This window comes from Trifolium pratense, linkage group LG6, assembly GCF_020283565.1.
Source record: "Trifolium pratense cultivar HEN17-A07 linkage group LG6, ARS_RC_1.1, whole genome shotgun sequence".
NCBI classification, from domain to species: domain Eukaryota; kingdom Viridiplantae; phylum Streptophyta; class Magnoliopsida; order Fabales; family Fabaceae; genus Trifolium; species Trifolium pratense.
Window position 1 is genome coordinate 44201258 of NC_060064.1, and position 15579 is coordinate 44216836.

Sequence of the window (15579 nt, forward strand, 5' to 3'; positions counted from 1 at the left end):
CTGTACCTATGGCAAATCTTGTAAGTATGCTCCTATGAATAAAGGAAAATTATATTTAGGTGACTTTATAACTATTCCATTATCTTGTATTGGACTATGTGTTGTCTGATTATTAATGTGTTTTTCTTCATTAAGAGTCTCGTGGGTGTTTTTCTTATGGGTTTTATGCGAAATTTTAAATGCAAAAAAAGACCCTATGAGAAAAAATATGCATTTTGTACATCTGAATTGTATAATTCAGATCTGAACGTAAGAGATACACTTGTCTAGGCACGCTCATTTGGACACAAACCTTAGGCGCACACACAAATCAAAAAGAATAAAAATAAAATAAAATTGTCACATCAATTTATATTATTTTAACTATTTTCTTTTTATTTTATTTTGTTCCACGTGAGAGTGTCTAATGCATATTATTTATGTTTGTGCCTATGAAAAACTTTCTCCTAAACGTAAACAGAAGCAGAAAATAATTGGAACAATGACAAGATAAGCAACTTAACAAAATATCTTCGCATATATAAATAAAGTACATTTGGTTCATTGATACAAATCATACAATACATCTTCACTTTTCCTATATAGTTTACCAAATCTTTGGCAAGGCAAGTGGCATCATACATTCTTATTGTCTTCAACTTTCTCATCAACGTCAAGTCGTCAACATCCACAATAGTCTTTACTTCAACCTTCTCATCATCTTTAACTTTCTTAACAATCTCTGACACACTTAAGTCCACAATATCCACAACTACCATCTTTCAATAAATGGATGCATAAAAAGAGGATGTTCATTAATGCAAGGAAATTTGCGATGTATTAGATTATGTGACTGATTAGTTAGACGTGTGCTTTTTCTACTTGGTCATGATGACTTCGACTGTGAAACTAGAATATCTAGACCTAATGAGTCAACATGCTCGATGAAAGAAGTTGAACACTTAATTGAACGTTCAAGTTGTTATAGATTCTTTTGTTGTATCAACATTCAAACCCTAGGCTTATTTTAAAAAAAAAGTTCAACCCTAAGACTCGAAACTTAGATCGAGTTCTAAAACTCGAGTGAGACATTTTAGAAAATTTACGGAGTGCACAAGAAACAATGGAACGCTAAGGGTGTGATTGGTTTAGAAAAGAAGTTGTGAATACAGAAATAGGTGAAAGAGAGAGTAAAAGAAGAGAGAAATAAGTGAGAAATGGAGTAAATTTGATATATTGTTTGATTGAAGAGAAATACAAGAGAAATAGAAGAGAGAGGCGTATGATAACTTTATAAATTGATAAAAATGACCTTGTGTAAATAAATGTCCAATTTAACAAGTAAATGATCTTCCATTCAAGTATAATTATCCTACGTATTTATATATTGATTTATCAAATAAAAATACTAGTAACTAGTCCCACACCCGTGCGATGCACAGGTGTTATGTGATATTTTATATTATAATGTTGAAAAATTATTCGTATAAATTGTAACAATAAGTATTATAAAATGAAAATAATAATAATAATAATAATAATAATAATAATATAAAAGTGATGTACTTATCACTTCCTCCAACCAATATATATACCTATATGTATAGAGAATGAGTACGGACCATCAAAATTGAATGAATTTTTTTTTGTGGGGTGCGCCAGCCAATGCAATAGTGCAACGCATAGGCGACACACTAAAATTGAATGAAATATGATAATGATAATGGTTATTATATATTTCAATCCCATAACCTAACTTTTTGCATAACCTTCACTCTTCTCTAAAATTATAATGTAATTAAGTCAATAATGTATACACTCTTCGTATTTTTTTGTGTGACTAAATTATAAACTCTTTGTTGTTTCTATGAAAACGGTTGACATTTAAATGGGATAAATGTTGAAAGAGAATCCAACTATGTTCATCTTCATTGTCACTAAGAAATGTTATAATAATGTAGAAAAGTGTAACATCTTGTGACATCAATTTTTGGATAATTGGAGAGGTACAATTCAATAATAATGTAGAAAATTGTAACATCTTGTGACATCAATTTTTGGATAATTGGAGAAACATAATTCTTTATTATTTATTATGAGATTGATATAATATAAAAAAAAAAAAAAATAGAGATGAGAATGATATAATATAAGGAAGTGATGTGGAAACAAAAAAAAAATAGAGATGAAAATGATATAATATAAGGAAGTGATGTGGCATTATTGTGTGATTTAATTGGATGTAAGTGGGTGATGTGGATTAGGGTTAAGATGGATAGTAGGAGAACTATCTAGGAATTATATATATAGATAAATAACTTTTAATTAAATCATCTGTAAAAAAACTTTTAATTAAATCAGATTATTAATTTACTGACCCTGTCCCCGCATTTCTAAACCTATTCTTAGTTAGATACTACTCATCCGTCCCAAAATGAGTGACACAGTTGACTGTTTCACGCATGTCGATGCATAACTTTAGTCAAAATAATATGTGTGAATAGTGCACAACAGTCAACTGTGTCACTCAATTTGAGACGGAGAGAGTATTTGATTGTTAAAGACCTGTTCTCTCGTTTCTCGCCCGTCTCTTGTCTCATTCTTTCTCCACGGTTCGATCCCCGTAACTGCGATCGAAAAGCCACATGTATCTTTTATACCTTTGCCCTTATAAAAATTTCGGTTCACAAAAATCAAAATATTTCATAGTTCAAATTCGGGAAAAATTCGTTTAAGATAAACCACCGAATTGGTTTATAGAAATTGGTCATAGAGAGTTTAGCCCCACAATCCACCAAGTAAGTCTCACGCGGGAATACAAAAATTTGGTCCTTCTCCTTCTTCGTCCAGTCGTCTCTGCCCACAGCGCCGCCGTCCACTACCGGTGACGGAACCAGTGTCCACCGCGTCTCTCACCATCTGCGACGGCGCTCTAGTGTCAGTGACAGCCCAATTGCTCAGTTCGGACAGAAAAAGGGGTGAAACGGAAAAGGGAAACAAAGTTCAAGGTAATTTTTCTGATTGCTCAGTTTTTCTTCTTCTTATTTGCTAATTTGTGATTTCATCTTCTTCATCTTTGCAATGTTTTGGTGTTTAGTTTTTGGTGTATCTTTCTGTGTGATAATGACAAAAAGATAAATTGGGTTGTGAGATTTTTAACTTTACTTCATTATTGAGTTGGTATTGTCAGAAACTAATTCCATCTGTGAAAATTGATCATATTGTCTGCCTATGCTATGGTTGCATAATAAAGTTAACATTTTTTTTTTTAAATAAAGTTTTGATTTTTTTTGGCTATTTTTCTATCAAATTTATTTATGAGTATGGTTTAGGAAGTATGATGAGTATGGTAGTTTGATCTTTTGATTTTTTTTACCAAGGAATATTTTAAGGTAATCAATGTCAATATACATGAAAGTTTTTCAAAATTATGTTAACAGTGTGTTTTTAGCTAGTAATTTTGTCTTTAGAAAGATATATAAACATTTTGTAGGAGTTTTATATAAGGTCCATTTATTTACATTAAGGGCATAATTATGCAAACATGGAACATTTACATTAACTTTGGATTTTATTGGGGTAGGGATGTGTTGAAGCTTAGTAGTTGCACTATACATGTACATTGACTTTGTTGTTATTGATTAGAACACGGTTCCTCTCCATTTCGTACTGTCTGTTCGCTTCGTTACTATAGCTTAGAAATATAAACTCGATACTGTGATTTCTGATATTATGTGGAGACAGAATATCCTTTATACACCTCCAATCATGCCAGAACTTTAGTAATAGTTAGGAGAAATTGAGAGGGGAAATGAAGAGGATCGTTTCCCACAATCACACACTCACACTCACACACCAACACTTGTCAGAAGTAGAACCTACCAGGAATATTTTGAGATTGGCATCATTACTTTTGTCTCCCTTTTATGATATTACTTGACAATCAACTATTATTTGTTGCCTAAAAATTAATATAAGTATTGAAATCTCGATGATGGCAGGGTAAAAGTTAATGGGATTGATCAAGGATGGCACAATCTCCGGGTTTCTACCGGAGCCTCAGGGATTTCTGGTGCACTATCCTGGTTATCCATCCTCTTCCGCTCGTGCCGTCGACACACTGGGCGGAACTCAAGGCATCCTTAAGGTGCTTGGAAAATTTTGTTAAAATTTATTATTATTGTGATTATTCACTTTTTTTTCCCTCCATACTGGCTTCAATTAAAGTTATGACCTTGGTCATGATCTGTAGACTCGCAGTTCAGAATCAAACAAATTAGAGCTCCGGTTCCGTCCTGAAGACCTTATTCTCATCCTGCTTTTGGAGTGTGTCGTCCCACCAATGCTTTGCTTCTAAAAATATCCAAGAGAAAATTGCCTGATGATGATGGTGCCACAACTTCTAACCGGATGTGTGGAATGGAGCATGGGATGCAAGCAAATAATGTTGAAAGCGAGAACGGAGCTGCTGATAAAGTAGATGAAGAGGAAAATATCTGTGCTGATATTGTTGCTTGTGTTCCCGAGGCTTATTTTTTTGAAGGTTAGTATTTAGAAACTTGAAATGGAATTGATTTTGGTGATTTGGTGTAGATTGATCATCTTTGTCCAACCTTCAGACCAAATTGTATGTTTTTATTTTTCTTTTTTGCAAATCATGAAGGAATGACAGACTACCAATATGTTGTTCCTGTCCATGCGGATGTTGCCAAGAGGAAGAAGAGAAATTTGTCAGAGCCAGAAGAAACACATTTAGGTGATTATTTTATTTCAATGTTTGAAGTGTGTTTAATCAAAATGTTACTAAGTCAGTGATTTGTGTTTTTATCCTCTCATAGCTAAGGGCAGTCGCATAGATGTGGCTGATGATGATTTTATGCTCATTGTGCCTCCAATTTTTGCTCCAAAAGACATGCCAGAAGATTTAGTGTACGCTCATCTAACTGTACTTTTTTAATGATCACTCACTTATTGAATAAAAAATCATGGAATATACTATACAGTACACAATTATATAGAACCCACCCATTCAAATGTTTAAATGATGGAAGGGTTGTCTTGTGTACATTTATAGTGCCTTATACCATACCTTTATGCTACCCGTTAGAGAGGCTTGGGGAATTCAGATGGTTATCGTAGACTCTTAATTAGTTTATTTTGATCTTCATGCCTTGTCTCTCTACTGATCGGTGGTAGGTGGCCATGAAGATCTTAATCGTACTATACTATGTTCAGTTTTGGTATATTATTTTACTTTGTTATTTGTTTTCAAAGATTTTTATTGTAACATTTACATTGGTTATCTTTCTAAAGTTTTGACCGGAAAATTTCATCTTGCTTTTTATTCTTTCTCTTATTTCAGCTTGAGTAAACCTACCATGTCAACTTCAAAAAAGAAAGAAGAGGAAATTGTACAGACCCATTTTGAGGTAAATTTAGTTCAAATTAATATTTTACTAGGGTGTAGTGTAGACCTAAAATTCAATCCTTTGGGTATATCTAAAATGGGTTGTACATATCTTTTCATAGCTGAATAACAATCGAAATAGTTTTTACATGTTTTTCGTTTGGGTAGCATTGGTCATATACAACTAGTGGGGGGATAAGGTGTGATTGATGTTGTGGCACCAGTCATGAAATATTTATAGCAAGAAAACTTACATGTTGCAATATTTTGTGCAGATCAACATGGAGCCAGTTCTTAAACTTGATTTTTACATTAAAGATATCCTACACTCCATTAGTAGAACCATCATATTTGAAACTTACTGACGTTGAAATGTTCTATGTGATTATAATATGCCTATTTTTGTTTCCCTCCACGAATGTAGGATAATTTTTGCTTAAATTCACTCCTGTTTTATATATTTGAATCCATAATTAAAATATTGCGAGCTTTTTTATTTATTTTTATATATAATATAATAGCTTTCCAGTTGCCTAACAGTTTTCTATTAAAAGGTATTTGAATTACATGTGTTCGAAACAGATATGCTCAATTGTCATTTTCATTTCTCGGTATAAAAGTATCAATTTTATTAATGCCAAAAAAATTATTTGCTTAGTGATTTTCCAAATTTTTACGATTGAATGTTCCCAGCAACACTAAAATAAGAAAAACTAGTTTTGTTTGATGTCATTCGTTGTACATTCTGGGATACAAGATGTTTAGCTGATTTTTTGACACAAGATGTTGGAATGCTAGAATAGATTGCTACTAATTTTTTCATTTTCATTTCAATAAACTGTTTTAAGTTTTCTATTTTGATGTTTATTTCACTTTATAAAGTAAAATATCTTAAAACATATTGCAACAAAGCACTTTTGTGGTTCTGGTTTTACTTAGCTGTCTTACAAATTCCTAAAAAAGTGAATTGGGAGGAATACATACCACAAGGCTCAGATCAGTGGGAGTCACAAATGGTTGTATCTAGAATGTTTGATGAGAAGCCTATATGGTCCAAAAACTCACTTACTGAACGGTTGCTTGATAAGGGCTTAAGCTTTTCAGATGGCATGTTGAGAAGGTGACTTGTGCAAATTCTGCAGATTAACTTTCAATTTTTAAAAAATTTAATTGCTTGGCCCTGATAATAAGGTAAGGTGACTTTCCAATCCCTCTTGCAGGCTTCTATGTAGAATTGCTTACTACTTTTCGCGTGGACCATTTCAAAGATTCTGGATAAAGAAAGGATATGATCCACGCAAAGATCCTGATTCTCGCATGTAAGACTTATTCCTAATTTTTAAATAATTCATGGATTTCAATTATATTATACATTTGCACTCAAAGTGTTTGGGTCACATGATAAACAGATAAACTTTTTATTAGATGATGATATGCATGTCCAGCCCATGGATTTGGGCTGAGCTATGAGCCTATTATAGTAGGCCAAAGGAGTTGAAGTTTTATGTAAGGAGAAAGAAAAATGATATTCCAAAGAGTGCCACTTTGCTCAATGAAAAAGGGAAATGCTAGTGAGCGCCCTAAGGGCATTGTTTAATAACCTTAAATAGTAAGTATTTATGAAAATGTGTGTATTCAATGCTTTGGAAATTCAAATACTAAACTTTTTCAATAAATAAGTTTTTTTTATTTGGAATCCTTAAAAATGCCCTTATGGCACTCAGCAGCAAGACCCTAAAAAAAATGCTACATCAGCAAGTTAGTTAGTAGGTTGGATTTTTTTAAATCTGGAGGGGGCATTTCTGTTGGGATTATCAATAATATTTTCTGTCAGTAGGATTGGGGCCTTTCCCTTGATGAGGAGGCTGCTGCTCTGTGATTTCCTGTTTTCCATTCTATAATCCAGTAGTTGGATGGAGTCTTCCTCTATGCATTATATGTGATTGTCTTAACTTACTTGATTGCTAAAATTATCTGTGTTCTGTTATTTTTGTCTTGCTATTATGTTTTGTATGAGATTACTGTGTTCTGAGTTAAAATGTTATTGCTGTGCACCTTTCAATACGTAGGTAACAAATTTATAATACAGACTAGATCAGTGACGGGGGTCACAAATGATGTTAGAATCATGCACATTCTTCTCATGCTTATTGTGTACATTGTATATCCTCTTGTAGTTGATAGGTATTGTGATCTGTAACATTTAGAAATATTGTCTGTAATTAGTGTTATAATTTCTAATACTAATGGACCATTGAATACTAAACCTACTTGGCCAGTGGCCACAACCCAAAGATCTGACATCATATTATCTTTAATCTATCAAACGTGTTTAAATTTTTGGTTTTGCAGTTATCAAAGAATCGATTATCGAGTACCAGAAACATTATACAGTTTTTGTGATACTCACCGGGCCAATAAGTAAGTCATTTTGTTTGACTTATCTCTTGCTTTTCAGCGGAAAGTAGTTAACTGTATTTTGTAAGTAACTTAATACATGTGTATATGCATAGGATATGAAATAGGGAATAGCAAATGTTGAATAATATGTGTAGACACACACAAGTGAAGAGAAAAATATCTTGGAACCCTTTACAATCTCAGTTGAATTTCTTTGCAGACTTCCAAGTTGATATAACATAACTAGTTATTGGCACTTTGATTACTATCATTCATTTTGTGTTGGGTTCCCATTTTTTAAGTCTATTGTTTCATGCAGATTGAATCAAAGATGGGAGGATATATGTGCCTTTCGTACTTTCCCTCATAAGTTCCAGACATCTTTACAGTTCTTTGAGCTTGTTGATGATTATATTCAGTCCGAAATAAATAAGCCTCCAATGCAGGCAATTTGCACAGTAAGATTTTCATATGAAGTAATATCTCGTTTATTTTATATTGGTGCATTTGACATTGTCACACATTGAAGAGACATACATGCTTTACTCAGCTTTTGACTTGTTCTTATTTCCCCTGACATAAAGGTAGAGTGTTATATGGTTTTTTATGAGGTGACGTAAAAGTGGTTATTTTCCTTTTTGTATGAACAATCAACAGCCAATGAAGTCGCTGATTTATTTTATCAATTCTGGAATTTGTCGTATTGAGTTGTATTAATTTATGGCACAACAAATAGAAAATGATAAATTTGCTTGATTTTATCTTTTATGTGTGAAGTTACTGCAAGAAATTCCATTAACTATCTAAGTTGCACCTTACATTTTATATGAAGTGACTGCAAGAAAATCCATCAATTATCTAATTTGCATCTTACATGTTATTTTTGCAGTTGGAATCTGGATGGTTCTCACTCAACAAGATCAATTGTCTTAGACAACGTCTCATGGTGAGGTACCTATCAATATTTCCCAAACCTGGTGCAGAGAGTTTACTCAGGGCTGCTACTTCCAAGTTTGAAAAATTGAAAAGAGAATGCAATAGGACTGTCGTGAAGCTTGGTGGAGAAGAATGCCGGCAAACTAATGCAGGTTATGTCTACTATTCAGGATTTTTCATGATTCTTCGTAATGATATTGCTTTAGGATGTAATAGAGTGAATAAATTATTGTCATGTCCAATAACATGTATATTAGAAGAATTTTAGACCTTTGGTTAGTTCTTACGCTTCTAATGCACTTCTCTATTTCAAGAGATCTTAACATAATACTTATTTTTGGTATTATATGATTTAACATGGTAAGGGAAAATTGTATCTTGGTTCCTCTGAGCAAAAGCTTTTAGTTTGTTTGCTTCAGTGGTTATTTGCTGCAAAATATGGTAACGGGTTATATAATCTATGAAGCACGGACAGACACTGACACCGGACACGACACGGACATGTTGACACCAATAATAATTTGAGAAAATGAAATAATTCAATATAATTGTATGTGTTGGTGTCGGGCACCGATGCGTGTCCGACACCGTGACAAGCCTAATCCGAGGAGTGTCCGTGTTTCTTAGGTTATAATTTTTCTAATTAATTCTTAGGTTATAACTATGAACAACGTTGGGAAATCTTTTATACAAAACCAAAATTTATTTTATTTTCTTACTAAAAACTACTATATATTGGTATGGTAAATTAAGTTTTTGTTGAGCAATGAATGATAAAACAATTTGTATATGGAAAAGGCTTGGAAGAAAGTGAAGAGCCTGACAATGTTGAAAATGATGATGTGGAGGCAGCTGAGGCTAATAACAGCGACGAGGAGGAATCGGAAGAAGAACTTGATCTGGTAATTCTTATCTTTGTTTTTCAATTTTTTTTTTGTTTTTTTCGTTAGCAATTATGGTTTTTAAATCGGATAGTTTCTAATTTATTTTGTTGCTTGTGTAGACAGGGGATACTGAAATGCCAATGCCGTCTCCTTCTCGTATCCTTTTCTATTTGAACTAAGTTTAATAATGTTTTATGTTTGGACCCTCATTATTATCTTGTCTGAGTTTTGTTGATGTGGATGTGACTAGAAGATTCTGAATCCTGTAATTGAGACTACCTTGTTGCTTCACATTTCAAATTTTTCATGCTGCAGTCAATTTTTCTTATTGTTTGGCTACTAGACAAGGCATTGAACCTAATTGTCTCGTAAGTTATTCCTCCCTCGAGTGTATCTCCTTCAACCAAAACTCGTCCTAAGTGTACATTCTTTGGTGTTTCCACCTTGCTCTTTAAGCAGTTCCAATCTTTACCACAAGTTAGTAGTATAATACTGATCTTTGCAGCATTTCATGAAAAGTTGAAATTGTTATTGTTGATTAGAAAATTCTTTTTTTTTTTTGGTCTTTGATTAGGATATTCCTGCATAAATGACCGTGAAACTAACTCTGAACACTGGATCTAGTAAGAGGCTCTCTTAACAAGAGCGATTAATAATTTTTTTTTTTTGGTTTAGTTGCGGTTAGAATACACTGCAGTCACTGTAGCTAGTAAATCTCGACTGTTATATCAAGAAGATCGGACTCTTTGTATCCCAAGTTAGTATTCAAAATCTAATTTGATGAGATCACAATATGAAGCATCCGATCTTAATTCAACAGTTGAGATTTCTAACTGCAGCGTCTCTGGGCTATTTTGACGGCAGCTAAATCGGATCCAGAAAGGGAAAGCCCTACTTTAATCATGTTCACTCTTACAATCACAATAAGGTCTACATTATTCTCGTATCTTCATGACATTTTGATGGCCAAGTTTATTGTTACTGTTTTCGCAAATATGATGGAAATGCCTGCAGGCACTTTGAATTCCTTCATAATTTTCAGATCCTAATATTTCAGTGACCCATTTACAAGAGCTTTTTGGTAGCTTTCGATCTGATGAAATTGGCGGCGACAAAGCGCAAGAAAATGGTAGTGAAGAAGAATACCATGTATACGAGGAAGATAGTGACAATTACTCTGAAGAATGATTGCTAACAGTTAGAAGTATCAGAAACAGATTCCTTCTAGAATTGTAACTGGAGATTTTACTGTTTAGTTTAGATGACCATTAACATCTTTTTGGTGCAGGCATTAACGTTTGTTGAAGTTATATATGATGGTGGTAGATAGTCTTTTTTATTTATTTATTTAATTTAATTTTTTTAACTTTATTAGCTTTATGTACATAAAGTTAATATAGTATCTAGAGTTTTTAACATCTTTTAGTTTTAAATGCATATATGATGTTACCAACTTTATGTCATTATAGTTCTTGCAAATAGCCAAATACTATTAGAGACAAATCTGATTAACATTTTACAATTTTAAAAATAATTTTAGAATAATGTTAATGCAGGAAATTAAATTGATACTCACAACTTTAGGGAAATGCTCATAATAGTGGAACCCTATACCAATATTACAACCATAACTAACTAGAGCTTCATCACACTGATTTACTTTAAAGAAAACATGACAAATCCTCACCTCTCAATCCATGTGACAATCAAAGGATTTTATGAACCAGCCTCCTAATACTAGGATTTTATTGACATTTTAAAAATGTCTTCTTATCTTATTCTTATCTATCTCCATAATAACTACTATAAAGTATCATTTGAGAATAAAAGACTAAAAGACTAAAAGAAAAAAAATATAAACTAAAGGGCAATTTAAGAATATCTGTATATAAAATAAGAGTCATGCTAAACGGTGTGCAAGTTACTTGTTAAACATAACTTTATACATTTTTAATGTATTGAATGAACAAGTTCTAAGACAAAATTTTCTTATTAATATACTTAACTAATGCTTTGGGGACACTGTTTAATATTTTTCATAAAAAAACACATTATGTGAAATATATATCTCAAAAAACAAAAGAGTATTTGTTGTGTCTATTATGTGTGGATATCTTTTTTTTGTTAGGAATGTGTGGATATAGTTATCACTCAGGATATCTAAGAAGAATCATGTAGTTTTTGTGCTACACCTATTATTTTTAAACTTAGAGGTATTATTTTTTAATTAATACACAATTAAAAATAAAATAAAATGAACATTCTAAAAAAAAAATCTCATAATTTAGTGTAAAAAATAATCGGTGGACTTGATTTTTAGGGGCCCAATAAATGAGCCCAATTGAAATAAACAATAACCGACCCAACAAATAAAAACGCTAAAATCCTCTTTCTTTCTTCTTTCTTTCTACTTTCTCGCTTCCTTCCGCCTCTAAAGACAAACTTCAGGTATTTCTTTCATCTCTGTTTTATTCTCAGCTTCGTTTGTTTCAACATTAACCCTAATTCTACGCACTGCCACCGCAACATTGTTTCTCGTGTTGGTTTTTTCTGTTTCCTTCTATCTTTCGTTTCGTTTCTGCTTGGGATTGGTTTAGAGTGTTCACTTCCTAGGTTATTGCAGCTGAATATTGTTTATATGCTTCTGTTGCTGTTTTGTTGCTCACAGTATAGAGTAGTTTTTGTAATGGTTTTTGGAATTGATATTTTGTTAATTATTTGTTTTCACTAGTTGTTGTTTAGCACCTCTTTGATTGTGTAGCTACCAATAATTTACCTTGATAGTTATTAAAAGTGGATTTATGCATGTTTCAATACTTCTCATGTTACATGTTTCTACTTAAATTTGACAAGTTTGCTGATGTTCAAATATTAATTTTATCTAATATATTAGTTGTTGTAATTTCTTTACTAGGATCTCAAATGCATTAGGGAAGGCATACATGTAGTAATTGTTTGGTTTAAATGTGATGTTAGTCATACAAATATAGCTGTGAAGCACGGACACTCCTCGGATTAGCCATGTTCCGGTGTCGGTCACTGTGTCGGACATGTGTCAACACTGACACGAAACCGACACCTAATAATTACATTGAATTATTTCATTTTCTCAAATTATTATTGGTATCGATGTGTCGGTGTTCGTGTCTTATCCGGTGTCCCTGTTTGTCTGTGCTTCATAGAAATATAGTACTTTTTTTGCTTTGGGTCTAGTCCCTGTAAGTTAAAAAACGGTTTTTTAGTCATATTGGGCCACATATGGTGCTAGAGACTAAAAGAAATAATTATGAATATACAGGGACCAAACTCAATCAAAAACACTTATAGGGACTAAAACTAATAAACACTATATTTGCAGGGACTAACATTATATTTAAAACTAGTATTCTTTGTCATGTTCAAAGTAGCAGATAGTCTAATATGAGGTGGTGTTGGTGTTGTCTTGTCTACCATAACCCGCATCAGGGTCGGTTTGACCTTGATAGTTGTTTTTGTGTAGTGTAGGGAAGGGGAAAACCTGTCCCACTTTTCCTATTTCTAACTCTATTTTTCTCTCTGTTATATGATATTTTCTCTTGATGGTATTAATCTATTAGTATTGCCACTGTCATTTCTTACTGTTTGAGTCTAAATGAGCTATTGTGTTTGTCATTGAAGACCTGAAAAGATGGCTGAAGAGGAACCAAAGGCTCTTAACTATATTCCAGAGGTTATATTGAAGAAGAGGAAACACAGTGAGGCATTGGCGTTGAGAAAAAAGGACCAATTGCAGAAAAAAGATTTCCAGTTGAGGAAGTCCAAGGACTTTATAAAAAAGCCTGAGGATTTTATTCTCGAATATCGCAATAGGGTAGCTTTTTTACCTTTATTTTCCTCTTTCATATATGTAATGTTCAATTTGATGAATTTTGCAACATTTTACTTGTTTATGAAGTTTATTATATCACTAATCACTAAACTAAATACATTTTTATCCATCTGTGCTTACTTGTGTAGGAGGTCGACCTCATTCGAATGAAAAGGAGGGTCAAGAGGAAACGGGGAGAAAAATCAACCCCATGCAACAAGCCCATAATTGTCATTCGTATACAGGGGTAGTGTCTTTGTTTCATGCCTTGATGCTTTGATTTTTTGTCTCTGTGAACAGTCATAACATCTTTCTTTTGCTTCATTTGTTTTATAGGAAACAAGACATGCATCCTACAACCAGAAAACACTTATTCAGTTTGGGATTGAGAAGAATATTCAGTGCTGTCTTTGTGAAACCAACTGATGGAGTGATGGCCAAACTGGCGAGAGTTGAACCATACGTTACCTATGGGTAAGTGATTGATTAATGTTCATGATGAGATGATTATGAGTTGATGCTATGATATGTTCGTGGAGGGTTGATTTGTAGAACTTTCATATACTTTTAGGTAGTTTGTCAAATTACTAGTGTCTATAGTCGCGTTATCTTTATATAGTATAGTGGAATTTGAACAAATCACTATCATTCTTTGATACACTATTTAGTAGTACGAAGTGTTGTTAAATAGTGGTTCTGTACTCTTGCGGCGTAGCGGAATTTAAACAAACCACTATTTTCTGTGATTGACAACACTATTTATAGGTTAAAAGGAAACTTCTTTTATTCTAAACAATATAGCTGACCCTCCTATCCCCAAAATTTGAAATGAAACTTCTGACCAGAACATCAACTTCAAAATTCTGTGTAATGTTTGACACTATCAAGGATATTATAGTTGATTCTTGCAATTAATTTAGGAAAGAAAAATGGCAAACCTTATGCGTACTGTTCATAGAGTATTTTTCTAAATGTGAAAAATGATGCATTAGCAACTATGTAAAGTAGTTAGTACACATGGTGAATAGCACCACTCTATTTGAAAAAACATGTTTTTGCTATTTTCTCATCTCTACTTTCCTGTATATATTGAATTATTCCCAAATTTCAGTTTCTGAGGATTATTCCTAATTTTGTCGAAATTTGCTTCTTTTGAAGATATCCAAATCTTAAAAACATAAAGGAGCTAATTTACAAGAAGGGACATGCAAAAATAGATAGGCGAAAAGTTCCTTTGACAGATAATAACCTTATTGAGCAGGTAATACACAATGTTCCTAGATTACTATTTTTCTTTTGACCCTCCTACTTAATTGTTTTTATAATTCTTCCATTTTTTGCCTTGCAGGAATTAGGAAAGTTTGGTATCGTTTGCATAGAAGACATGGTTCATCAAATTGAAAATGTTGGTCCACACTTTAAGGAAGTTGTCAGATTTATGTGGCCCTTTGAACTGAACAAGCCAGCTGACGGATTGAAAGGATTGAAAAATCGATTCAAGATTGGTGGCGATTCAGGGGACCGTGAGGATCTCATCAATGAGCTCATCAATAAAATGAATTAATTTAGGTCAAAGTTTTGTGGTTTGTCCAGAACATCAACGAGCTCATCAACAAAATACTATCAAAGTTTTGATGGTTTGTGTTGTCCCTCACATGAATTTTGATGGTTTGTCACTAAAAAACATACTACCGTTTATTGTTATGTTATGTAGTATCGTTACGCCTTCATTTATTTCCTTTAGCCCTTTTTGTTATCCTTTATTTATGAGTTCGTTGACAACAATGATACGAGGGAGGCAAGGGTTTGGTTGAATGTATTAGTACTCGAAACCATGCTCTAGTTTGCTGCCTTTTCAATATTAAAAACTGTGTTTTGGGGTACTGAAATGAAGTTTCCATTATATGTTGGACATAACGGAGGAAGTGATATTATATGAAATAGTAATATTTTAAGAAAAGTGTCGCGAATTGCTCTCATTCTTTGTGAAACACACCAGGCAGGCTGTGAGGCACTTGACATGCCACTCTCTCAACAGGTTGGATCGCAATACCTAAACACACGCCAAAACATATGACGAGCTTTTGGCGGGCGGTACACGAATTTTCTGCAAGCTTTTGGCGGTA

The 15579-nt window shown here is 33.0% G+C and overlaps 1 protein-coding gene and 1 pseudogene across 3 annotated transcripts; both read left to right on the forward strand.

Annotated features, from left to right (window-relative positions):
• The first annotated feature begins 2746 nt into the window (after positions 1-2746).
• On the forward strand, positions 2747-10950 carry LOC123888049 (annotated as a pseudogene).
• Positions 10951-11984: 1034 nt separating this feature from the next.
• Positions 11985-15342, forward strand: LOC123888050 (60S ribosomal protein L7-1-like). Of its 3 annotated transcripts, none has more exons than XM_045937001.1 (6): positions 11985-12054; positions 13264-13456; positions 13603-13700; positions 13790-13927; positions 14612-14714; positions 14802-15342. In XM_045937001.1, exons 2-6 carry the CDS (start codon positions 13274-13276, stop codon positions 15015-15017), a joined length of 738 nt encoding a protein of 245 aa, XP_045792957.1. In that variant the 5' UTR covers positions 11985-12054; positions 13264-13273; the 3' UTR covers positions 15018-15342. The 3 variants fall into 3 exon arrangements, with proteins under 3 accessions (XP_045792957.1, XP_045792956.1, XP_045792958.1); XM_045937000.1 differs by lacking the exon at positions 11985-12054 and adding an exon at positions 12080-12145; XM_045937002.1 differs by lacking the exon at positions 11985-12054 and adding an exon at positions 12083-12219.
• Positions 15343-15579: the final 237 nt, after the last annotated feature.

Bases quoted from the DNA above. Each gene is read 5' to 3' on its own strand.
- LOC123888050 (XM_045937001.1), top strand. From the start codon at position 13,274: ATGGCTGAAGAGGAACCAAAGGCTCTTAACTATATTCCAGAGGTTATA. The intron at 13,701-13,789 runs GTAGTGTCTTTG...TTTGTTTTATAG, and splicing joins ATTGTCATTCGTATACAGGG to GAAACAAGACATGCATCCTA. The intron at 14,715-14,801 runs GTAATACACAAT...TTTGCCTTGCAG, and splicing joins ATAATAACCTTATTGAGCAG to GAATTAGGAAAGTTTGGTAT.